General features: G+C 38.6%; 2 protein-coding genes across 12 annotated transcripts in view; both read left to right on the top strand.

The window, feature by feature from the left end:
- The window catches only part of LOC121960893 (DDB1- and CUL4-associated factor 1-like), a 29,117-nt gene extending 22,714 nt beyond the window's left edge, over positions 1–6,403 (top strand). The window contains 5 exon segments of the mRNA XM_088070886.1: positions 355–428; positions 745–834; positions 1,862–2,014; positions 2,156–2,270; positions 3,078–6,403. Of these exon segments, the coding sequence (XP_087927012.1) occupies positions 355–428; positions 745–834; positions 1,862–2,014; positions 2,156–2,270; positions 3,078–3,145 (500 nt within the window). The 3' untranslated portion in view covers positions 3,146–6,403.
- A 6,958-nt stretch (positions 6,404–13,361) lies between these two features.
- The window catches only part of LOC121948924 (dedicator of cytokinesis protein 3-like), a 240,599-nt gene continuing 227,957 nt past the window's right edge, over positions 13,362–26,003 (top strand). For 4 of the 11 annotated variants that reach the window (XM_088070865.1, XM_088070852.1, XM_088070850.1 and 1 more), the window contains exon 1: positions 13,723–14,560. In XM_088070865.1, coding sequence (XP_087926991.1) covers positions 14,524–14,560 — 37 coding nt within the window. In that variant the 5' untranslated portion in view covers positions 13,723–14,523. Of the gene's footprint in view, positions 13,395–13,718; positions 14,561–26,003 lie in introns of those variants that run through there. The other 7 variants (XM_088070844.1, XM_088070839.1, XM_088070831.1 and 4 more) reach the window with 6 other exon arrangements.

The following is a 26,003-nucleotide window of genomic DNA, read 5'->3' as shown; positions in this document are numbered from 1 at the left end:
TGTTTTTTTTATTTCTTGTTGCTTTTAGTTTTAATGGAATTTGAATTTAAATTTATTTTGAACATGTAAAAATAAAAAAGGAAAGAATAAACATGTAAACACACACAAACATACAGACGTCTGAAAAGGAGTCGGGAGGAGCTGCAGATTTATTGAATCTGTCCCGTTCTCCATCAGTTACTGAAAAATAATTGACCAGCTTCCTTTTTTAAATCATTTTCTTAAATTATATAAACTTTACAGACAATATATATAAATAAATGTAAACATATCTAGATTTACTTTTTTTTACAGAAAAAGGAAATAACACAAAACGGTACAAAATAAATATTATTTTTTGCTGTTGTTTTCCAGCCACAGTGGACGTAAAGAGGAACATCTTTGACCTTTGCACCGACACCAAAGACTGCTACCTGGCCGTCATCGAGGTACTTCGCTTGACTTTAAGCCTCAGAGTCAGCAGCGTTTAATGTTGGCGATAACCTGAGCTTCTGATGACAACACAAAATCTGTCAGCTCCAGTCTGAACATCGTCAATTGTGACAAAATTTCCTCAAAAAATTCTGATGAAATGATGAGATTTAATATCCAGAAGGTCAACTTCACTACAGTCATAATCGTCATGAATCATAATGTTTCGCACTTTTACTCACCGTCATAACTGGAGAACAGAAGCGGAGACATTTGTTGTGAAATACTGAATTTGACAGATTGTTGTTAACTTTTAACACACTGACTGTGTAGAACCAGGACACGGTGAGCTTGGACACGGTGTGTCGTCTGTACGAGGTGGGACGACAGAAGCTGGCAGAGGAGGGAGACGACGACGATCAGGTGAGACGACAGGACGCAGTGTGGCGTCTGTTTGTGTGTTTGTTGGGCAGTTGACTCTCAGAGCAGGAAATGATTTTTTAACGTTTGAAGGACGCTGAAAACACGGACTTTAACTCAGAACGTGTGCTGCAGTTTAAAATCAGATCATCTCAGTATATAGAAAGATCCTGCGGCTCATCATTTCCGGTCAGATTTGTGGCGTCAGTGTTTTGTTTTGATGCAGGTAAAGTCACGTCATTCCCTCCACTGGCTCCCGTTCGTTTTAGAATCGATTTTAAGATTTTATCACTTTTAAATCTCTCCGTCTGGCCTCGAACTACATAACAGTTGACCCCTCATGAGCCGGCTCGCAGCCTCCGACCCTCAGGTCGTTCCCTCGTGGTCGTTTCAAAGTCGAGGCTTAAAAATAAACGTGACCGTGTTTTCTGCTGTCGAGGCCGCTCGGCTTTGGAGCGACCTGCCCGAGGAGATGAGGCTCGCAGAATCAGGGATTTCTTTAAATCACTTCTTAAAACCCATTTTTATAGACTTGCCTTTATACAATGTCATCTTTTAATGTCTTTTAATTTCTTTATTTATTTTTTTAGAAATTTATTTATTTTAAAGAAATGATTTATGTTTCTTTCTTTTCTTCTTTATTTGTTTCATTTTATTATTTATTTATATTTAATTAGTCTTTCAATTTATCTTTACATTTTTCTTTTAACTCGTCTTTTTATTCTCTCTTGATCCTGCCTGTTATCATTAGTATTATTATTAATAATAATAATAATAATAATAATAAAATGTTCTGTTTACTGCCTTGATTTTGTTATTGTATTTTTCTTTACTTACTTTAATTCTTCTCTGGCCTTTTTTCAACTTAAATATTTTGCCTTTATTTTGATAAATGTTTTTGTGGTTTCCTGCCTCTGCTTCGTAAACGCTGTTTGTAAAGGTTCTGTATGAATTCATTTTAAGTTTATTATTATGATGGTTGTTGTTATTATTATTAGTTATAGTAGTATTATTTTGTGTCCTCTTCCAGGACGATGAAGACCAGGACGACGACGACTCCTCAGACACAGATGACGAAGACGACGACGATGACGATATGGACACAGACCCGCTGATAGAGGACCTGGCCAATAACGAGGACCTGGATAACGAGGACGGCGCCAATTCTTCCACAGATCAAGAGGTAACGTTTCTCACACCTCAGAGTCCGGCTCTGAGAGCTCTGAACTCAAGGGTGACGGTGGAAGCTTTGACTTTAGGATTATTGTGGCGTCTAAGCGGTTAATCCCCAGTAACTTCTTTTTTTCTTTAAAAATCTCCTCAGATTGCAGATCTTCTCGGCAGCAACAGCGACAACAGCGACGATGACGAGTCCGTAGACTCTGAAGCCAACACGTACAGGAGCGATTACGGGTCCGACTCATTCGACGACCCAAATTGTGAGTCGCTGTCTGTTTGTCAGCTTGTTTGATATTCTGAGAAGTGTTTTGGGTCAGTGAGAGATTCAGGTCGCTTTATCACCCGGGTCCAAAGATGGCGACGGCCAGAAATGCCAAAACCAGAGAAATAGATTAAAATTTATTTACAGGTACCTGCTCATCCTTAAAGAATCTTAAAAAACATTTAATTTATTAATCTAAAAAAAAAAGGCCTTAATTTGGATTAAAATGTCTTAAATCAATATTTAAAAGTCTTAAAAATGCTGTGATATTGTAGGTAGGATTGTTATGATTTTATGATAACAAGTAATTTTAAAAAACAAAAACGTAACGCTTCTTGCATTAACATCACCAAAGAGTTGAGTTTTATGTCACAATAAATATTTGCAAAGTAAAACCAAAGCGGCGCCGGTAGCTCTGTGGATAGAAATGTACAAAGGCAATGTTCTCGCTGTCTGAGCTGCAGACAAAAACGCCCAAAAAATAATCTTACAAAAGGACAAAATTAAATAAAATAAAATTTCCTAATTAATGTCATTACATGTTTTTCCCCTCAGCACTGGCTGCTGAAAAATTAAATTTTAAATTTTAATTCAGGTGGAATTAAAAGAGTCTTTAAAAGTCTTGAATCCAACCGGCTGTAAGTTTGTAGCATTTCCCGTCATATCATGTCCATTTTTTATTTATTTTTTTAAATTTAATTTATTGTAAGTAGTTGAAAACAGTTTTATTACACAGTGCATATTGTGTGTGTGTGTGTGTGTGTGTGTGTGTGTGTGTGTGTGTGTGTGTCCCCTCATGCTGCAGTCTTCCCGGAGGCGTCAGACGAGGACAGTCAGATGCTTCGGGCCCTCAGCGAGCGATGGTTCTCCTGACCGCAGAGACGAAGACGACAACACGAACCTCAGCTCGACTTTTGTTTCCTTTTAAAGCATCAGTTCTCATTAAAAAAGGCAAGTTGACTGTGAATTCACTGATATGCACATCGATGTCCAGCAAGTCTGTTTAACCTCTGCAGTTTAGCGAGACGACAGTCACGACGAATAAATCTTTCCCCGGGGGGCTCGGACGAAAACGCAGACTTTTCACTTCCTGTTTTGTTTCTGCGGGAGCGAGGATTTGTGAATGAAGAGTATTTCTGACGTTTTCTCCTTCACAGACCGAACTAAACCACAGAGGAAAGGAAACTGATGTCGAGGAGAGTTCACAGTTTCCCCCAATTCAGGTTTAATCTAAAACTCACAGTAATTAGAGCCATAAATTGAATTTGAATTAACTTTTGAAAAATGTGCGTCAGTGTTTGTTTTATCTGAACTTCGTGGTAAAACACGATCTCCTCACATGCTCTGAGAATTTTTCTGACTGCAGCAGCAATCTTTCATTCATATTTATGTTGTTTTGAATCCCCCAAATGATCTCAGCTAAAAAGCCAAATATCCACACGTGGAAAACAGGCCCATCTGGTTTAGTGTCCTTCACAGCAATAAAAACATGTTTCATCTTCAAATGCACTCAGAGAAAAATGTTAGTCCCCAAAAAGTTATGCAAGGATTTAAAGATATGATCAACAAAAACAACCAGTTTCCATTAAACGTTTTTGGGTTTTTAACATCCAAATCGATTTTTGCAGAAGGCACAGGTGCATGGATCACTACGAGCCATTTTTTTATTATTATTATTGAAATTGTATATAATTTTCCCTCAAAATGTAACACATAAAGTCAAGTACGTTTGTTTAATTTAAGTTATGTTGACTTTTTTATTTTATTTTAATTTATTTTAGTTCATCTTCATGAGGATTAACAGCGTTTGCGTGTTGGGAGAGACAGATTTTAGCCCCGCGTCCTGCAGGCGTCCTGCTGTTTGGCAGCTCTGAGCAGATAACTGGCTGAGAAATTCATGCAACTAACAACGTCCTTTTTCTTAAAATCAAAACGTCTTTAAAGGATTACTTTCCCCGCAAATGTCCACTTGTCCATCAATCACTCAGCGTCACTTTGAATTCTTGAATCATTTTTTGTCTTTACGGTGAATGAAGAATTCAAAAAAGGCTGAATTCAGAAAAGCATTATAGAAACATCCATTTACAAACTCGTGCAGCAAAATTCAGGCTTCATTCACGGTTTGCTCAGTGCTTCCCGAATTTTCACTAAAACACTTTGATTTAAAACGCGTCAGAACAAACAGTCGCACGCGTGTTTCTGCGAACACGTCTGTCTGAACTCTGCGTGAGCAAAGATCACACGCACAGTTTTAATGTCATTTTCTGCGGTTAAATGCGAACCGACTACTTCAGTTTATTTAGAATATTTACCTTCTTTTTTTTGGATTCTCCGCTCACCATGAAGGGATGCCAAAAAGTTTTCCTCACAAACAAAATGATGCATTAAAAAAAACAACCATAAAACTAATGTCACGTGAAAGGGAAATAATTCACGCACTTATTTTATGTATACTTTTTCCGGGGAAGTCTGATATGCACGTACAGTTATGACCATAAATTCTTTCTTTCTTTCCAAAAAAATACAATGATGTATTTTTCCTTCAGACCTAATTAATGCAAAAATCAGCGGAGCACTTAGTTCAAATTTAGGCATAAAAACAAAGTGGTTTTTGAGCTTAAATCCAATCACAGGTTAACACCGCGCCGTTAAAACGTTAAAAAAGCAAAAACATAAACGTGAACCTTTTGTGCTCCTTCAGAGCTCTCAGTAACTTCCTGTGTCAACAGTAAGATTACTTTTTGGGGAAATACTCAGAAATCAGTGTTAAAACTGGTGTAACATTTAAGCCTTGACTTTGGGTCGGAGGTTTGCAGCAGCTGATAATTTTGGCGAGCTCTAAATGGGAAAAAAATGACAGATAAACGTGTATTAAATTATATGTATTACCTAATCAGTGACTTCTAATGTGTTGTCAACATTTGTTACTTAAATATTTCTCTTTAAAACTGCTGAGATATCGTTAACCCTTAAAAACCTGGAGCGACGTCACTTTATTTGTGCTGCTTTCAGATGCCTTTTATGAGTATTTTAACCTTTGAACTCTGAGAAAATTAGTACGATTTCTTTAAAAAATATTAAAAAACCCAGCTTGGCAAGAAATGTTCTACAAGACATTTAGATTTAGAGAATTCTTTTAAAAAAATAGAGACAAATGTCTTTGGGGGAAAAATAAATAATAATAAAAACAAAAGGACAAAAAAAAAAACAATGCTCCCAAATTATTATAATTTTTTTATCATTTTTTCAGATTTTTTTTGGTTGTACTTTTACTTTTTTTCTTGCAAATTTTTGGGTCATTTCCTCTTTCCTTGCTCATCACCTTCTTCCCATGATTTTCAAAGAAATTAAGCCAATTTGCTGCGGTTTCAAAGGGTTAAAATGACCTCGCTTTTAAAGGAATAAACACCACGAAGGTTGCCAGGCGATCATTATCAAATATTAAAATGAGCATTTTGTGGCAGAATTATCAGCTGCTGCAACTGCTGAGGCACAGCGAGGCAGAGTTTTATATTTTGTAGTGAAAAGGTTAATTTTACAGCGAGCTTACCTCATCACTAACCTCAGTGAGCGGCGTCGTTACGGGTTAACGGCATTATCTCACACTTTTTCACTGTTTGAGCCAACACAGTGAAGTTTATTCATCAGAGTACATTTATACCAACAGGAGACTTTTTTTGGAGATTTTATTCTGCGTCAAACAATCTGCAGCAGATCTCAGAGCTGAGAGCTGCAGGATTTTGTCCACAGCTGTTTGAAGTGGGTTTTTTTAATTATTATTTTTTCTTTGTGAGAGATTGTTCTGGTGGTGAACCGGTTAACGTCGCTGCTGTTGGATGAAAATGTTACAACTCTTAAAATTCATGTTTTTTTTCCCCCAAACCTCAGAGTTTGGGTTGTGAATGGAGGTTCTTAGTATCTGTCGGCCATTTATTAACTAAAAACACTTGATAAAAAGTTTTTTTAAAAACTGATTTTCATGCCACAGCAGCTTTTCGGAGCCATAGACGCGACAGTTTTAGAGATTGTTTGTTTATAAACCTGTTTAAATTGTTGTAAATGGTTCATGAAATGATCAATTCAGTTAATAAGTTCTACTTTATTAATAAAAGACCCTCCGACTTCTTATTACTCGTACATGTCTCATAGCTGTCTCATACATGTCTCATAGCTGTCTCATACATGTCTCATAGCTGTCTCATACATGTCTCATAGCTGTCTCATACATGTCTCATAGCTGTCTCATACATGTCTCATACATGTCTCATAGCTGTCTCATACATGTCTCATAGCTGTCTCATACATGTCTCATAGCTGTCTCATACATGTCTCATAGCTGTCTCATACATGTCTCATAGCTGTCTCATACATGTCTCATACATGTCTCATACATGTCTCATAGCTGTCTCATACATGTCTCATACATGTCTCATACATGTCTCATAGCTGTCTCATACATGGCTCATAGCTGTCTCATACATGTCTCATAGCTGTCTCTGTCTCATACATGTCTCATAGCTGTCTCATACATGTCTCATAGCTGTCTCATACATGTCTCATAGCTGTCTCATACATGTCTCATACATGTCTTATACATGTCTCATAGCTGTCTCATACATGTCTCATAGCTGTCTCATACATGTCTCATACATGTCTCATAGCTGTCTCATACATGGCTCATAGCTGTCTCATACATGTCTCATAGCTGTCTCATACATGGCTCATAGCTGTCTCATACATGTCTCATAGCTGTATCATACATGGCTCATAGCTGTCTCATACATGTCTCATAGCTGTTTCATACATGGCTCATAGCTGTCTCATACATGTCTCATAGCTGTCTCATACATGTCTCATACATGTCTCATAGCTGTCTCATACATGTCTCATACATGGCTCATAGCTGTCTCATACATGTCTCATAGCTGTCTCATAGCTGTCTCATACATGTCGCATAGCTGTCTCATAGCTGTCTCATACATGTCGCATAGCTGTCTCATATGTCTCATAGCTGTCTCATACATGTCGCATAGCTGTCTCATACGTCTCATACATGTCTCATAGCTGTCTCATACATGTCTCATAGCTGTCTCATACGTCTCATACATGTCTCATAGCTGTCTCATACGTCTCATAGCTGTCTCATACATGTCTCATAGCTGTCTCCTACGTCTCATAGCTGTCTCATACGTCTCACAGCTGTCTCATACATGTCTCATACGTCTCATAGCTGTCTCATACATGTCTCATACATGTCTCATACGTCTCATAGCTGTCTCATACGTCTCATAGCTGTCTCATACATGTCTCATACGTCTCATAGCTGTCTCATACATGTCTCACAGCTGTCTCATACATGTCTCAGCTGTCTCATGATGACTTTACTGTTTTCAGAGCATCAGTTCAGCTGATGAAGATAACGCTCCTGTGCGATCTGTGTCACCGTCACTTTTCACTTAAGTTTAGGACTTTAACCCTTTAGTGCCCACTTTAATATGACTCACACACACACACACACACACACACACACACAAACACGTATCGCTCTGCACAAAATGCACTTTTCAAAATCAAGCTTTAAAACTTAATTAATAATTAATATTATTTTCCACATTTATTGAGTTATTTTTAACCAACATCAGTCCTAATCACAATGATCAAATATTCATTCATTTTCAATATTCTAAACACAAAAAATGAATTGTTTTTAATATCCTTCATGATAAGTATATATTTTTTATTATCACAGTCTATATGTCAATAATTAGCAGCAACTTTGATTTTTATATATTATTATTTTTTGTGCGGTCTCAAAATACTCACACTTATACCACTCAGCACACTGAATGTGCTTTTCAAAATCAGCTATAAAAATATTAAACAATATGATTTTCTACTTTTATTTAGTTATTATATTTAACCAACACCAGTCATCATTAGAAATATTAAATATTAATTTGTGTTCAGAATTTTAACCCTTTAAATGGCAGGTTCTTGCCATAATGCCACTATTTTTTTAGATGGGAAAAAAACACAAAAAATAAGTGAAATATTTTCAATATCATACATGCAAAGTAGATTTACTTTTTCTTTTTTTGATGATGATGACAGTGTGGGATATGTCTGATTCACAGCAACATTTATTATGACAGTGCACCCAGTGGAAATAGCATGTATGGGAGTCTTTTTCATATTTTGTTTGTCCAAAAAAATTGAAGTTTTGGAGGCATCTCATTGAACGTTTTTTTTTGTTGTTGTTGTGTTACTTGAATCCGTCACTAGAGGTCATTGTTGCATTGTGATGAGTTCAGGTAAACATTATTCTGCAAATTAGACAACAGACGTGAAACACACATATATCACACACTGATCCACAGAAGTGTGAGTGGGTATAATATTTTGGCCACTGTCAAAGTGCTTCTTTATACACACCGGCTGCATTGAATCGAAATGTGTGGGAGAGACGGACAAAGACGGGATCCTCATCAAGGTCTCTCACATTCAAACAGCAATGACTCATGCAAGATATTCTCTCACACAGACGAGTTTCACTCGTGCTTTATTCAGGCAAACCCCCACAAAAATGTTTTAAACAAGTGAAAGGAAAAAGAAAGATCAGCCACTTTTACTCGCAAACTTAAACATAAAAGCTATTGACCAAATTTCTTCCATACAACTTGTTAAAATGAGCCTTTTTCCACACTTCTTCGTTTTCCTATTTTCTGCCTATTTTTACACAAAAAAAAATATACATTGTTGGTTTGGTTTCACATAACTGATGCCAGAGATATCTGAGGAGGACACAAGGTGCCAAAATAAAAATTAAATAACCCTATAAATGAATCAATATGCCATGACATTTACCAGAAATAATGTTAAAAATAAACATTGGCAATAATTAATAGATAAAATGTGACAAATTGTTGTTTTTTTCAATTTGATTCTGTGTTTACCTTTGCAGTAATACCAATTTTTATTTACCTTTCTATTAAGCCAATTTTCCCTTCTTTTTATTTTATTACATTTCACTTAAAAGACACAGGCATGAACAGATTTATTTTTTCAAATTTGTGTATTTACCTTTGCATTAATTCTATGATTTACTTATTCTTCTATTTAGCCTAGTTTTCCTCTATATTTGTTCATGTAATTCAGTTTTCCTTAAAGGTCTGTGGTATGTGTTTTACTAAAATGCAGAAACCAACCTTCCAGTAACAAGATAGGAGCTACAGTCACTTTTTGGCAGGTGAGTATGTTTGGTCACCATGACTGAAATCATTAATATGAATTATTCATTCTGAGGCAGAAACAGCTTTTCAGTGACGAGACAGGAGCTACAGTCACTCATCGGCAGGCTGAAAAGTGCGTTTTATATAGTGTATTGTTGCATTTTATTAAAATGTGTGTGATTTAGTGATTTGCTCGCACGTTTTATTAAATCGTGTGTGTGATTTAGTAGTTTACTAATTGCTAATATGCATTTGTGCATAATGCTTAACCTACTTTCAATAGATTGTGGGGTTTCCCAAACTAAATAAATAAACCAGATAAAAACACAGAAATGCACAGCTGATGGAGGATGACAAACATTTCCAAAAACTCAAGAGCAAGGTTAAGTCCAAAATGCAAAATTTATTAAAAAGACTGGGATGCCATCATTTCCAAAATTCATAAAATGTTGTTATTTTGCGAAATATTCTGCTTTTTGATGCCATTTAGCCTTTCACTGCGGTCTCAATCACTTAGCCTGCATTTCCCATCATGCTTAGTGCTGGACTTGAGTTTTTGAAGTTTGCATACAAGTTTGCTTTTTTCGAGTAATACACATAAATGTCAGTTTTTTGTCGGAGTTGATAACATGTCTGTGCAGAATGTGGTGGTTTATGCTGAATAATGTCGTCTTCGTGTTATTTTATAATATGTACATTTATAATGGCTCAATGATCGTGCGGCGATAACATCGTGTTTCCTGTTGCTGTCATTTGGAGGTCGCGGAGTGATCTTACTGGTACTAAGGCAGTAGCGTCGATTTGAGCCAAGCCCTCAGGAAGTGCGCCGCCCTCTGAAGCAAAATTTACATAAGTGGCCGAAAGTGGAACTACAGCGTCACGTGATACATCCATGACGGCCCAGAAAGACTTTTCCCTGTTTGTTAACATCGGGAAAGAGACCTCCTTAAATCACTGGATAATTTTTTTTGAGACAAGTTGACTTTTCAGAACGCATTTTTTATAGCCATTATTAAAAACATTGAGTCCTAAAGACGTAAAATGCGGTGTTTCTCCGGACATAACATGAACGCGCATCGGACCCGCGGGACTCTACCGCGAGAACGCGCATGTTTCTGACAGCGCAGGCCTCGTACCGGCCGTAGTGACGGATATTTTTACTGTAATTCATCAGTTTTTAATCACAATTCATCATTTTTACCATTTTACATCACATCCATACGCTGCTGGCTGTAAAGCTGTAATATGGACGTCTTACCGTGTCTGTCAGAGACCGTATATACGGTCTACGGTCTGTATTCAAACTGCCGGTTATCAGTGAGCAGCGGAGCTCGAGAAACAGATACTGAGAGGTACTGAACGTAGTATTTTTAAAAAATGAGCTGTGTAATAAAACACGGGGCAATATTACAAGCACCACCTTTTATGACCTTTTTATGGGCACAACACGTTCAGGTTCTGTTAATTTGATTTCTCCGGTCGTGATTACGATTTGATTTCCTGATGAGTTGTATGTATATTTCTGTGTGTGTACACAGAGAGATAAATATACCACTATCTGATACTCACGTAAATATTAAAACCGACAGCGCTGTCCTTATACCGCCGATTAGCTGCTGTTGCTAATAAGCTAAGCTACTACGAGAGGAATGCTCGTGCACCTGCGCTGTTCGCTTCGAGCACTCGGGTCATCTGTGTGAGCGAGCCAGTGAGTCAAAGTCAGTGCTCGGGTACACTCGGGTACATTCGGCCGCGTTCGGCTGCCGTTAATCACTTCCACGCACGCTCTATGGGCCTGTAGATCCGGGTATTTTACACTTTTCTAAACACGGAAAAAGAGTTTTCTGTGCTTCATTACTTCCTTGTAATACATCCATGATTAGAGCGCGTGCTGAATGTCTTCAGATTGCCAGATCGGAACTACTTGTTGCAAAAGACATATTAACATATTAGTTTAGTGAAAAAAGTACTTCAGTTCATCAGTTTAACTTTTCTCTGCTTCGTTATCTACCTTGTAGTTACAGTGTAAAGTTACAATTTGTCCGTTTGCGCTAGCCGGATGCTAACGGCTATTTTGACGTTTGAACCCACAGAGGTAGGCTAATTTAGCTAACAGCTGGCTAGTTAAGCTAACTCCAGCTAACTCTTTAAATTACATTTAGCTAACCAGCTGGTTAATTTCGGCATTGCCACTGAACCCCATGTTAGCTCAAATTTGATTTTATTTTTTAAATTTGCGTTCTCTTTTCTCATCGACTTTTCCATTTGAACTTATTCTCCTAGAAAACTCGTTAGCTTTCACAACAACGCGCGGCAACTCGCTGCCTCCCCTCTATATATTTAATAAGAGGAAGGCGGCAGAAGGGAAGCAGAAACTAATGCTAACCAGCTGGTCAATTTCGGCATTACCACGGCACCTTATGTTAGCTCATATTTAATTTTTTTTAATTTTTTTATTTTCTCATCTAAACTGGTTCTTTGGGGAAATTCGTTAGCTTTCACTACGCCGCGCGGCAACTCGCCGCCTCCTCTCTATATATTTAAACGAGAGGAAGGCGGCAGAAGGAAAGCGGAAACTGTTTCTAATCAGCTGGTTAATTTCGGCATTATTACGGTATCCTATTATAGTATATATTGTATGTATTTTTTATTTTCTTTCTCTTTTCTCGTGGATTTTTCCATTTGAACTCCTTCTTCTGAAAAATGCGTTAGCTTTCATACCGCCGCGCGGTAACTCGCCCGTTCGTTTAAATAAGAGGAAGGCGGCAGAGGGGAAGCGGAAACGGTTGCAGCCACAGATTTGGCCCTACCAGGCAGCATGGAGGAGCTGACATATTGGTGGATAAATACCCGGAGTTACTGTACTAGCAACTGTCGATGACAACCACATGATACACTGGACCCGGGACAACATTTCCGCCAAACCTCAAATGGTAAATCGGCCAAATACGTCGAAATATTCGATAATTTCCACCAACTTGCTACAGTTTGCGACTACAAGCTAGCTTGTGCGTCTGTCAGTGTTAAGCGGGGCGTCTGCCTGACACCACTGCCGCTGTCAAGATCGCTTTTTGGGGCAAAGCTCCTTCAGGTGTGCGGTTATCGGGGTGGACACCGCGCTGCAGCGTCAGAGCAACTTCAAATTTAACCAACCGACCCACTAACTAACTTTAAGATGACTGTTAACTTCGAAATTCAACCCCAAAGAAAAAGTTGGCCTCAAAACTAAAGCCAAAATATTTATTTTCTCTTTTCCTGGCACATAATTTTAAATATGATAAAAATAATAATATAATATAACAACAAGTTTTATTCTGCTGTTTGTTGCAAACTATTCAGTCATAGTAGTATTTTCTCGCAGTTCCCGTAACTTTATTGGCCTAATCCTTTCTCATGATTAAGTAAAGTCAGACTAATTTGATTTACTAAAGTGGTAAACACTTAAAGGAACAAGGTAATTTCACTTGACATTTTTAAGATGCAACGGCCTCTCAAAAATAAGTGAACACTCCTACATTTTAAGAAAACTTAATAAAGTAAACATAAATTAAGATTATTAGTTAATTTCATTTTCAAGGCAATCCAGTAGAATTTCAAATAAGATCAACTTGTCAGGTTTTACAGTGTGTGAGATTTTCATGACTTGATGAGATCACTATGTCTTAAAAAGCTGTGTGCAGCAGGATGATAAAATAATGTAAAATAGTGTGTGTGTTGGCTGTGAATGTACACACGGTGGCACAACACACACAACAAAAACTCCTCGTGCTTGTCTCTGCGCATATGCACACACATACATCTGTATGGGACTTTAAATCACTCTCTCACAGCATGAAATTATGTCACTGTGGTGTCATGTTGTGGGGTGATGATGGCTTCATGAGTCATTTAAGGTAATGTGTGTGTGCCTGTGAATACGGATTATATGGCTTTGTGCAGCAGGCTATGTGTGTGTGTTTCTGCTTGTGTGCTGAAAATGTGTTTTGTGCAACTAGAGTACTCAGCCATACATGCTATATGCCAGAAAGTATTTACTGCGGTTGCTCCAATTTTTTTTTACATCCGCCGTGCGTATTTGTGCCATACTGTACATTAAGGATTAACTACTGTAGGCGCGCGTCATGTCACAAATGATAACCTTTCACTGTCGGGTGGCGCATCGGACCAACACTCCCCCAACACACACACACACACACACGCACATTATCTCCCTCTCTTGGCCATGTAACACTCTCTATCTGTGGGCTTTTCATTCGCTGATCCTCTTAAACTGATGTAGGCTTCCCTGCTGCTGCTGCTGCCGGCTGCGCACGACTCTCTCCCGGTCGCTTCGCACGGACACTGAGCGCAGACGGGACTCTCGTCTTTTTTCCTCATCGTCTTTTCTCCTCACAAGTTTGACAGCTGCACAACAAACGCCACGGCGGGAGAAATGCGTGCGTAACTAAGCAAAGAGCGAGCTGGAGAGGCTGAGAGATGCTGCACTGGTGAGAAGGGGATCACTGCAAGGCGAGACGCGACGGGGACAAACTTACAATGATTTAATCGTTTTCCAATGTGGACTCGAAGTGTTGCGCGCTCTCTATACTTTGATTACACCTCCGTGGTATAGCAGTTTGCCTGCTGTCCTCATCGTTGTATTTTTTCCACAGCACCAACGTCCTTTAGGGATTTGCGGTAAACAGTACGGAAGCCTTGACCTCACGCTGCTAATATCACCGTGGAGCATCTTATATTTTCCATGTTTTGCATGAGGATTTTAGCAGAGATGGACACACACATTGCGCCATGCGTCACTCCAAACCTGACTGGATATGAAACAATTCATCACATCATTTAAAACAACTGAAGAGTATTTATTTTTTTTCCATCATCCTGAGTAATTGAAGTAAACTTTTCCTCTCTGGTCCTCCCCCTCTGTCTCCCCTCCTCCCCGGTGAAACCTCCGTAGGATCTCCATGCAGCGACGCACCGGGTGATTATACTTTCTTGGGGATTTTGCTCTTTGTGCACGGGGACATCATGTGGACGCCGACGGAGGACGAGAAAATAGGAGTGGGTGAGTACATCCATGTTTATTTTTTTTGGTGCAGTGTCCGGCGATGTGTGTGTGTGTGTGTTTGTACTGGATGTCCTGTGCACAGGACCGAGCTAATGTGGCGCTGGAAGGCAGGATGTCCAGCTGAGCGCTTTAATACACATGTTTAATGATGATTTGGTCATGGAGATTCACTCTGCTGCTTTTTCCTCCGTGATAAATTGTAATGAGATCGTAGTCTTGTGTAGCACTTCTGAGGGGACGCCTGTGGGTCTGTGCAACTCTGCAGGGAGTTTAAAGGACTTTGTGATGGGTTTTTTTCTGTGCTCTGTCTATAATATTCCCACAAGCTCTTGGAGTATTACCTTTGAGATACGTGTTTGTGCTGCAGAGTGGGCATTTTTGTGACACCCTGGTCGTTTATGATATTTCATATCATATATTATCTATGGTATTTCTAATCTGACTTTGTAACTTGGGATGTTGCGATCATTTGATATTGAGTATCTGCTAATATCAAGCCCCAATCCCATACTTGTGTTTACTTGTTTACTTGGATAATACAGTCTTTTTTTGAGTTATTGAAATCAATCCAGTGTTTATGCTGAACAGTTTAATGGCTCTGCAATGTCTGCATCTAAACAGTTAATAAGGCTGTTTTATTTTTTATTTTTTACAAAATAACACAGTAAACAAAAATCTTTTTACATGGCTCTTATCACACTTCCACTTACAGCATCATTTGCTTCTTTTTTTAAAAAAGCTAATATAAAAGCTAAAATATGTCTTCAGAAGTTGCTCTCAAATCCACCCTTTCAAGCATATAAGTACTGAACACTATAAATTCGTAATATCATCATGATTCCACTTCAGATTAGTTTTATGACTGAACGTTAACAATGCCAGTCACAGTAAATATAAAAATTACAATTCAGCTTATTACAGCAACGTAGTAAAACTACAAAAATAAACAACAAAAATTTGAAGTTAAAAGCTTCATTTGAACATGAAATAAAATCAGTTTATACTTATCGCAGTAGCAGCGTTACAATACAACTGAAATATCTGCTGACAATCATACTTTCTGTTTATGGCACTTGTGTGATGGTGGATGTAAAAGGGATGGGGGGTGTGCTCAAAAAACCACATATTGATCAATTAAAAATAGCAGTAGATCTGTATTCATAGTTTTGTTTTTTTTGTTTGTTTACCTGAGAGCCGAATTATCCACAGAGGTCTCCTCATTTAAAAAACAAACAGGCCAGCTGATTAAAACCAGTAAAACACTGAATTAAGCAGTTTCTTGTTACAAAACAGTAAATCTCCAATGTAGTTTGGCATCTCAGAGATGGGCAGCTCGCCCACGAAATGCTGTTGACCCTTTTCTTTCATCAGTTAATGTGTGTTGATGTTTTCAGATCCAGACGTTCAGGATGTTTTTAATGTGAGACGAATTATCTGCAGAAGTCTCGTCTGTTCAAAAACAAACAAACCATGTGATTTAAACTGTAAAAAACACTGAATAACGCAGTTTCACCTTAAAAATTCTTGTTGTTCAGATGTAATTTGGCGCGTCGCTGCAGGCGGCTAGTCCAGCACATGGTAATGTGAGGTCCCTGCTTTTCTCGGAAAACATGAGATCCGAAAGGAGGTTTTTACCAGAAGCTGAATTAGTCACAAAGGTTTTTTCCTCTCCAAAACCAACCGACCTGATGAATTATAATGCTGGTCTACAGCAGCTGCTGAAGATTCGTTCACACTCATGGTGCTGATTTTGACATTGTGATTGTTAGAAGTGAAGAAGACAGAAAATTAATATCTCCTGAATTCTTCTGGTCTGATATTGCTCTTAAAGTGTGTTATGAGACTAAAAATCTTGGCCATCATATTGTTGCTGATTTATCTGACAGATAGTGTTGCTCAAGCTAATGTGCTTGCATGTAAATTCAGCATGTGCTCAGTGAACGTGAAAATAGCTTTATCTAGCATTTTTTACCCCGTCATATACTGCCAACCTGTGGGGTTACTCTAGGAAAAGCAACGTGCAGAGACTTTACGTGGACTATAATGATGGCGTGATGCTGCTTCTTAAGCTTCCATGATGGTGTAGTGCCAGCCAAATGTTTGTTGATGTGTCTAGCTGCTCTGCCTAAATATGAAATCTTGTATATCGATCTATGTGCAGACCTTCTGTCTCACAAAATTTTATTTTTAGAACCTTTAGACCAACTCTTGAGCTGATTTCAGTCTGGTTTTCATCCGGACTGAGGAGTGTCTGGTGCTCCAGTTTGTTTGTGGGTTCAGTCGCTTGAATTTTGTCTTTTTTTGTATGAACTTGAATAACGTAGTTTTCCTGTTTGGTTTGTCGTTGTTTTTTGTAAAAAGGTTTTTATTGTACCTTTTGTAATTTTGTACACAGACAATTTTCTGTTTTAATGTTATATGCTCTGGATCTTTTTATGTGTCCTCACTAAAGTTATTATTATTATTATTATTATTATTATCATGTTAAAGTCAGTGTAACTCTGGTGCTGCTTAATGCAGTTGGACTTCTTACTTACGGTGGCTGACGGGAAAAAATGCAAAAGGCCCCATTCAGCCGGTGTTTGGTTTGTCCATTCTGGGCTACTGTAGAAACATGGCAGTGCAACATGGCGATCTCCATAAACTAGAACCCGCTCCATATGTAGATATAAACAGCTCGTTCTAAACACAACACTTATTATTTTCAGGTGAATATACGCTCAAGAAAACACACTTAATACGTTATATTCCATTCCTGTAAATATATCCCCCTACACACTTGACTTAACGGACAGCACAGGTGACTCTGCAGGACAGCTGTGATTTATCAGCCAGTATTATATCGCAGTATAATGACTGAATGTTTTCAGATGAGAGTTGGTGGTTTAAGGGCCATTAGCCAATGATCCACCATTCAATTATTCTCTCTGTCTCCCTCCCTCTCGTCCTGGCCCCCCCCTCCTATATCTATTAGTGCACACAGTCATTTCCGTGCCACACACGTGAACGCCTATTTTGGAACATTGCTGACTGCTGTCTTGCATTTGTATCCATCCTCGTGCTTTTTTGTCCTCTATTGCAGAGGCTCCCAACTGGTGCAGCCACCGGGTCCACATTTCTCCTCAGTCATTAGCTTGAGGTCCGCACATAAGAGAAATGACCAAATATTCCATTGATTAGACAAAATGTAAGTAACATGTGGGCTGAAAGCAGAATGCTGTAAGAACATATAACAAGAAAAAAGTGCAATAAGTTAAAACCAGGGTGTTTCTAGGATTTAAAGACATTAGGGGCATTTGCGATTTTGCTTTTTGTTTTTCTTTTAAAATGTTTGGTGATTGATAAAGAAAAACATGCCTTAAAAACCCATGGGCCCACAAAATTTAAAAAAATGCCAAAATTACACCATTTATTACAGCCAGAAACTGTAAAAACTGAAATCATTGTTGGATTTTCAAATTTCTAACAGTACTTGAACACATCATGTGGGATGAACGTTTCGTGAATTTCTCACAGAGTCACTCAGGGAGGCCCAACGAAAGATCTTGATAGCCTGAGGGACGGTTAATAAAAATAAAAAAATAAAATAAATAAAACCAGCTACCCCGCTCCAATGATAACTAAATATCAGTCCCTTAAGCTTATTCTTATTTTTGGAAAAACAAACAAACAAACAACAAAAAAGGGCCACAAAATACCAAGAAGAGGGAAATAAAATAGTTACTGTTCTAAAAACTCTCAGTCATCAGCAGGAAACCACATGTCAAAATAAAAGCTCTGTGCTGCAAATTTACTGTACTTCAAAGTAAAGTATATTTTTCACAAACTTGACATCATTGCGAGTCACTTGTGGTCCATTCAGAAGTGATTCACTGTTGGACCGCAACCCACCAGTTGGGCAGCACTGCTCTGTTGTTGAGTGCTGTGTGTTATAGCAGTTTTCTCAGTTTACGTGTTTTGTGATCTTGTTACAGAAGCTTAGAAAAAGTTCAGTCATCCAAACTGGCCGTGTTGTGCACAAGTCCAGTTCTGTCACTGACACCTCCAGTTGTCACGTCTGTGCTGATTTATTGCGCAGCACTTTCTCCCCACCACGTCCTGTGTCTTGTGGTCAGCTGTCAGTGTTACAGCTCCCACATCTTATTTACAAAAAGTCAGTCAACGGAGGGTCTCCGACGGATCATTCGAATCTCCGACTTTCAGACATAAGGCCGGTCCACATGTGGACAATTCCAAGTTAATTTGGGATTTACGAAAGGAAATTGCGCATTGCTTTTTATAAATATGAATATTTACATTTGTCCACACGTACACTTTCAGTATGAATCCTACGTTCTGTTTTATAAATGAGACCCCAGGTCATGTTCAATAGGCTCCTCGGGAAATCCCATTGAAGTCACATCAGTCCAGTTCTTCACATGCTCTCTTGATTTCTGTGCTCATCAGAAGATAATTACAATTCTTTTCCCAGCAGAAGTGTAGTAGTAATAGTGTCTAGACTCCTTTATTGGGTAAAGATCACCCAATGTCCTCTACTTTTAGAAAACAGTGAGATTTTTATATTTTTAATGAACTCTGGCGTAAACTTTTGTAACCTTTTTGGATTGAACGTCCTCCTGAGACCAGTGAAAGCATAGTGAGAAAAACAATCCTAACTTGCACAGTCCAACAAAATTAGCATAGAGAATTCAAATGAGGTGCCAGACCTTCCTCCTGGACAGTCGGAGTTATCGATTGACAGCTGCTCGGGCCTCTCCGAGTGACCTATCAGGCAAAACTCTACACAAGCTGCAGTGGGAGGGAGCAGGGACTCTGCTGACAGGAAGTCAATGTGGGGAATCATGACTCCGGCACTCTGTTAATTGGAAAGAGACATTACCTGAATTTGAATGAGAGGCCGTGTGTGTTTTTTTCTTCTGCTTGATACCTTCAGTGGACTCCAGCTGTGGCTGCATGCTGAGGCGTCTTGATTTACTCGGCTCGCAGCCTTTTAACATCAAAATCAGAATTGCCTCACAGTTTACGAGGCTTCACAGTGCATTTGGCAGACATGATACAAAGACGACACCACCAGAATCCGACAGCGCAACAGTGTGGGAAGGCGACTATAAATATTAGACTAAATCACACGAAACAGTTAGTGTTTACGTGGAGCATGATGCAGGATTGTGATTTTTCACACTCTGAAACATTCGACTCTGGTTACAGCCAGCAGCCATTTAATATTATCTCTGTGAGAAGCACAGCTGCAATCATAGAGACGCCCGCATATGTGAACTTATTTATCTGTTAGTGAAGACAGCGAGTTCCCGGCATACAGTCTGTGATTTTATTCTGTAAAATTATCGAGCCAATCGCCAGAAAAAATGTTGACATTGTATGTCTCTGCAAATCACGAATAAGTTGCACATTATACTTTGTTTATTATTTAAATTATTAATATTACAAATTACACTTTTGGCCTGCTGGACTGATATAAATCAATTGCTTTGTTGGTTCGATAGATACATTATTATATAAAAATAATTTAAGTGGGATGAACAGACTGAAATCTTTATCTTATTCGACGTAACAAACTTTTCCTTTTGGGACATAATATGCACTTGAGAAAAAGGTAATAAATCCGAATATATTTATTCACAATATATTTTATTGTAATACTTAGTATATGGCAACATGTTTAAAATCACTTTAATATTGTTCTGTGACTTGTGTATCATGATAATATTGCACATGCTGGGACCTCTGATTCCAACCCGGAGTTATTATCTAAGGGATGCGTTGAAACTTTACGTTTCAGCAACACTGTGATTACCGTGTGGTTAGGTTTAGGCACAAAAACCATCTGGTTAATGGCTATGAAAAGATCATATATCACCTATTTGGTGGGCACAGTCCCCGCAGCTTTTCATGCCTAAACAGCTGCTGAAAAAACAGGGACAGATAGCCACAAAGCAGCCATGTTTCATGGCTGAAAGGCGGCTGGACACACGGCAATGACTCACTAAATCACAATTTTGTAGTTTGTCGGTCTGGAACAGTGGTCTGCATCTTGGCAGGTGTCTTGCCACAGTGTCACGCCATCCACCCTCCTCTCCTCCAGATGACAGTCAGCTTATACTGTATATGGAGTCACTTTGATATGATTCATTTCTGCTTGTATGTTCCTGAAAACCAAAGATACGCTCCATTACGTTCAAGAAAAACAAAGACAAACAAAACATATATTACATCACCTCAGAGATGTTGATATCATATATCTATGAAACATACAAATGTAACATATTTGTGTTTTTCAGAAACGTACAGTTTCAACATTGTAGTGACCGGGCTTAAAAAGATCCAACAGCGAGGTGTTTACATCGAAACACTCACTGAGAAACGTCCGTCTGTGTAACCAGCGCTGTGACGTCCCGCTGCATGTCACATGCAAAATGCTGCTGTACTTTGTCTTCACAGTGACAGTAAATTATCCATGGCATATGAAAGTCAAGTAATGACTGAGCAGGCACACAAATGAAAAGATGAAAGAAAACAGAAAATCCTTAATCTATTAAGACAGGGATGAGAATTGAGAGTCCATCCTCAGAAACTGGAGAGTCACGTATTCCCTCAGTGTTTTCATGTAAGTGTGTTTTGTGTCTTTTGTTAATCCAGCCATTTGTGTTTTTTTGCTGGATAAGGCTTTGCATACCAAGGCAGGGAGAGTGGTAACTCATAGAGGCCTTCCAATGGAGTTGGGATGACTAGTGCCTGGTTGTAGAAAACAGCTATTCAGCTGGATGAATGCAGCTTTGTGGCGCCCATAGAGGTCCCTGAATGCGGCTTCACCTCCCCCAGGGCTGCACAGCACAGCACTCAGTTCTCACACACACAGACAACACACACACACACACACACACACACACACACACACACACACACACACACACACACACACACACTCACACGCAGACAGACAGACAGGCACAGAGACAGACAGACGGACAAATGAACAGACATCCCAGACGCACTCGTTACGAAGTACACCTGCTAATGGGTCTCATTTTTACCAATCGTTCTGCTGGTTTCGGGTGTATGTTCAAAAATATTTGGTTACATCTGGTTAAAAATGAGATGAAACAGAAAATTGTGTGCATACAGTAAAAATTAACACAAGATACTGATGTCTCCCCATTAACCTGATCCGAATACTATTTGAAACGTGATGTCTTCAAAGTCTCTGAAGATCCTTTAAAAGTCTTAAAAGGCATTACATAAATTCATCTAAAAATGAGGCCTTAATTGGCATTAAAATGTCTTAAATCATTCTTTCAAAAGTCTTTACAATGCTTAGACATAGAAAGCAGGATATTGTGAATTATTGTTTTCAAACTTTGCATTGTAAAATCTAAAAATATTATTATATATATTATTTTAAAAATAATTTATTGAATGTCTCTTGCATCAATGTCAGAATCAGGATAGAAGAAGAAAGTTTAATGTTTTTTTAACATTTGAAGTAGATCATTGCTTTAAAGTCTACTTTAAACATAAACATTTGGGTAAACTTTCCTTCAATTTTTATTTTTTTTTAAATTGTTCTTAATCACAACTGCCATTAAAAACATCTTTAAAAGTCCCACAGGTTTTTGAAAAGTCTGTGGGAGTAAAGAAAACATTCTGCAGATAATCGCATAAAACAGAGTGGGTTTGTCACAGAACTCACTTGTGTTAAGATGTTAGTCAGTGGCAGGAGAAACACACACACACACACACACACACACACGCCACAGCACATCTCTCACACACACACGCGACAGCACATCTCCCTCACACACACACGCCACGGCACATCCCTCACACACACGCCACGGCACATCCCTCACACACACGCCACGGCACATCCCTCACACACAGGCCATGGCACATCCCTCACACAGTGATAAAAGTGGGTCACAGTCAAAGTGACACACGTGTTGAGGATGTCCTTCTTATGTCAAGCACTTGCACCTTTTGTTTTCTTTGCCTGTTGTTTTTATTTCTCACCTGTTTTCCACTTTTTTCTCTTGTGACCTATTTATCCTGACCCGGCTTTTCATTTGGCTGCTGGTGTTCGTGCTCATCTGTCACTGTTGTGTCTTTTCATTTGGAGAGATCCAGTAGGAGAGGCGGTGGGTTGCCTCCTGATCAGGGCTCCTCCCAGATGATGGAGCGACCTGCCAGACATCTTTAAACACACTTTAATGACCTCTCTCATGTCATTTGTTTCTCTTGTCTTTGGGCCGGGCTTTGTCTATCTGTCAAATGTCACATGTCAGGTGTATCTCAAAAAGTCTCGCTCTTATTTTGAAAGGACTTTAACCCTTGGGACTGTTTGAGGCATTTTACGCGCTTTTCAATTTTCTTTTTTTTTTATTTAGCTGTGTTCATCTATTTTTTGCTATTTACACCATGTGCACTGTCACAGTCAATGTTGCTGCTAATCACTGACATATCCTCGGCTGTGATCATCAAAAATAAATCACTAAATAAATAACTAAATGACTAACTACCTACCTAAATAACTAAATAAATAAAAATCTACTTTGCATGTAGTATATTGAAAATAAATCATTTTTGTGTTGTTTTTTTAAAATCTAAAACATAGTGGCATCATGACAAAAACCTGGCTACTTACTCTATTTCATGAAGAATAAATAAATAAAAATAAAATATTTCTTCATCATTATGTGTACCACAGAGGGTTATTAAAAAGTCTTTGAGATTATTACTTAAACAAAATCCAATGCTTTTCCATAAGCTGTAACTCAAGGGAATTTCCATGATTAAAGTTTTGTTAAGCCTGGAAAATGTTTGCGAGTACACTGTATCCATATTAAAGTTCAGTCATTAACTGTGTTCAGTCCTGCATAAAAAACCCAAAACAAAACTTTAAATTTCTGTAAGAAAGTCTAAACTTGTTATGCAGCTCCAAGAGAAAAGCTAATATTAGAGTCTGAAATGAAACTTACATGTGTGATCATGGGTCTCTATGCCCCTTTTCCCTCTGAGACTTATATCAGTGTTTCTGTTTAAGCCTGCTGATGCTGCAGCCTGAAGCTTTCACATACGAGCAGCTACTGTACGTCTCAGAGGAGTTCAGTTCCCTCCCTGTTCTCTCATGACTCTCCCACTGGCAAACGATTATTCTCAATGCTGAAATATCCACATCGTCCATGGAAACTGACAGCAAATCAAGATGATTGCTTTTGCTCTCACCGCATCGCTCCTCCCCTCCGTCTCCCCCTCCTCTTCTCCTCAGGGTGCTAGCTCGGCCTTTTAATCCCATCTCAAGGCAACGAGTTAACAAGCACACATCACACAGATTCTCTTTGCTAATTTAGTCTGTTTTTAGACATTTGTGTGTTGTATTATACAGTATTTCTCTCCACTCCCTTGGTGCCCCTCTCTCACTCTCTTTCTCTCTTCTCTCCTTTTTCCTGTGCAAAGCTTCAGTGAGTCTCACTGATACAGTTCAAACGAGTGTTTCAGCTCTGCAATGCATTTTAACACTTACAATGACATTATCAACCAGTGGGGCCAACTCAGAATTGCCAGTTAAATCTGATTTGGCTGTTCAATAATAATATCCAATGATTTTCTTTTAGGTTTAAAGTTTGAACAGTGTTTAGCAAGATGTTCAGCATGAAAGCATTCATAATAATAATAATAATAATAATGATAATAATGATAATAATAATGATAATGATAATAACGATAATAATAACGATAATGATAATAATAATAATAATAATTCTAATGATGATACATTTCATTTCAGGACACTCAAGGTCACCTTTAAAAAACCAACATCAATAAAACAACATAAAAACACATATCATATATGTCACCAAACAAAGTAAACAATATAAAGTGGATAAAAGACAGGAAAAAGATAAATTTAAAAAATACATAAAAGTTCAGAGTCAGTTAGACAGAATACACAAGTTTAAAAAGGTGAGTTTGAGTTGGGTTTTGATGGTTTGTGGGAGAGAATTTCAAAGATGAGGCGCAGAATGGCTGAAATATAGTAAACAAGCTAACGTTGCTAACGACGGGTCAGAAATGCACAACATTTTTTGACGACCCCAGATATCAGACAAAATTGTGAATGAGACTGAATGAATGAATTAAGTTGCTTTGAGCTGTAAATTTACCATTTCTAAGCAGAAGAGAGTCTCTCTTCATCTGTGCTGCTGCATCATGTCTGCAGATGTACAAAATACAACAGTTGTATTTTAGCATTATCAGACTGATAAAGGGATACTGTGCCGCCTTTAACCATGAGGATTCATTCACTGTGAGCTGGCAACAAACTAACAGCTCTCCAGTTGATATATTACTAATACTTGCAACTTGCACTGGTGCTCCATGGTTGCAAAATGTGACTAAATAGCCACGATCGAAGCTCTGCAAAAGCCCTGCTTTGTGTGTGTGTCTGAGAGGCACAGAGTCGTAGGAGAGAGCAGGAGAACCAGCCCTGAAAGCCCTGATAGCTCAATAATATTCAGTATATCACCCATCCCTATAGTCGAGTACAATTCTGATTTCTGCTTCACTTAGTGTGAAACGTTTGCTGTGTAGTTTCCTCTCAAACATTTGGATAAATGGACGACTGATTAGATGTTCATTTTGATAAAATGGCTGTTTGTACAGATTGATGGACAGATGATTTGAAAGGAAAAACTGTGTGCACTGACACATCTTTTTATTGATATTGATCCATGGCTAATAGACCTACAGGGTAGGTAGTCTAGGAAACTACATCAGGATGCAGAGTACATTAATAAAGCTATGGTTCTTTTCCTGGGTCCAGTATGGGTTGTCTTAATGGATAGATTATTCCTGCCTGGAAATGAAGCTCTGATCAGCATTACAGTCTGCCAGCTAGTGTCCATGCTCAGCCCTGTCTTTAGCTGAAACATCCTTGACCAAAACACAGACCCTCTACCTGCTCGGTCACCATATGCTGTCTGGATTTAGGCTTTGAAAATGTGAAACAATTGCAGTGAGGCATTAAGTAACTTACCATTCCTGACAGAATGTTTACTGACCCAGATTTATGGCTTTAATCATACAGCTCCTGTAAAATAAGAGCTATTCTCAGAAGAGAAAACATCTAATTGGGAAGAGCTCCAGCATGTTTCCCCAGACACTGGAACCTAACCAGGTCAGTGTTCTGCTGTGGAAACTGCTGACAGTTACTGCGTGCTACAGCAGAGTGGAATTTTATGTTAGAGTTGGGCAGATTTCTGGTTTTGCTGGTTTGGTCCAGAACATGAGCCTAAACAAGTTTGATATGATGCAAATCGGCTGAACAGACATTTATCATTATGGCATGTTCTGGCAAATTAAAATGTTTCCTACAGCAGCAACCAGTGCTGAAGCTGTCATGGTGCTAAATCCAACTTTGCAGTTC

Source organism: Plectropomus leopardus, chromosome 2 (genome assembly GCF_026936395.1).
Source record: "Plectropomus leopardus strain MGB_pleo_1.0 chromosome 2, ASM2693639v1, whole genome shotgun sequence".
Lineage (NCBI taxonomy): Eukaryota > Metazoa > Chordata > Actinopteri > Perciformes > Serranidae > Plectropomus > Plectropomus leopardus.
Note: the sequence above shows the minus strand (reverse complement) of the source record. Positions and strands in the feature narration are given on the sequence as shown.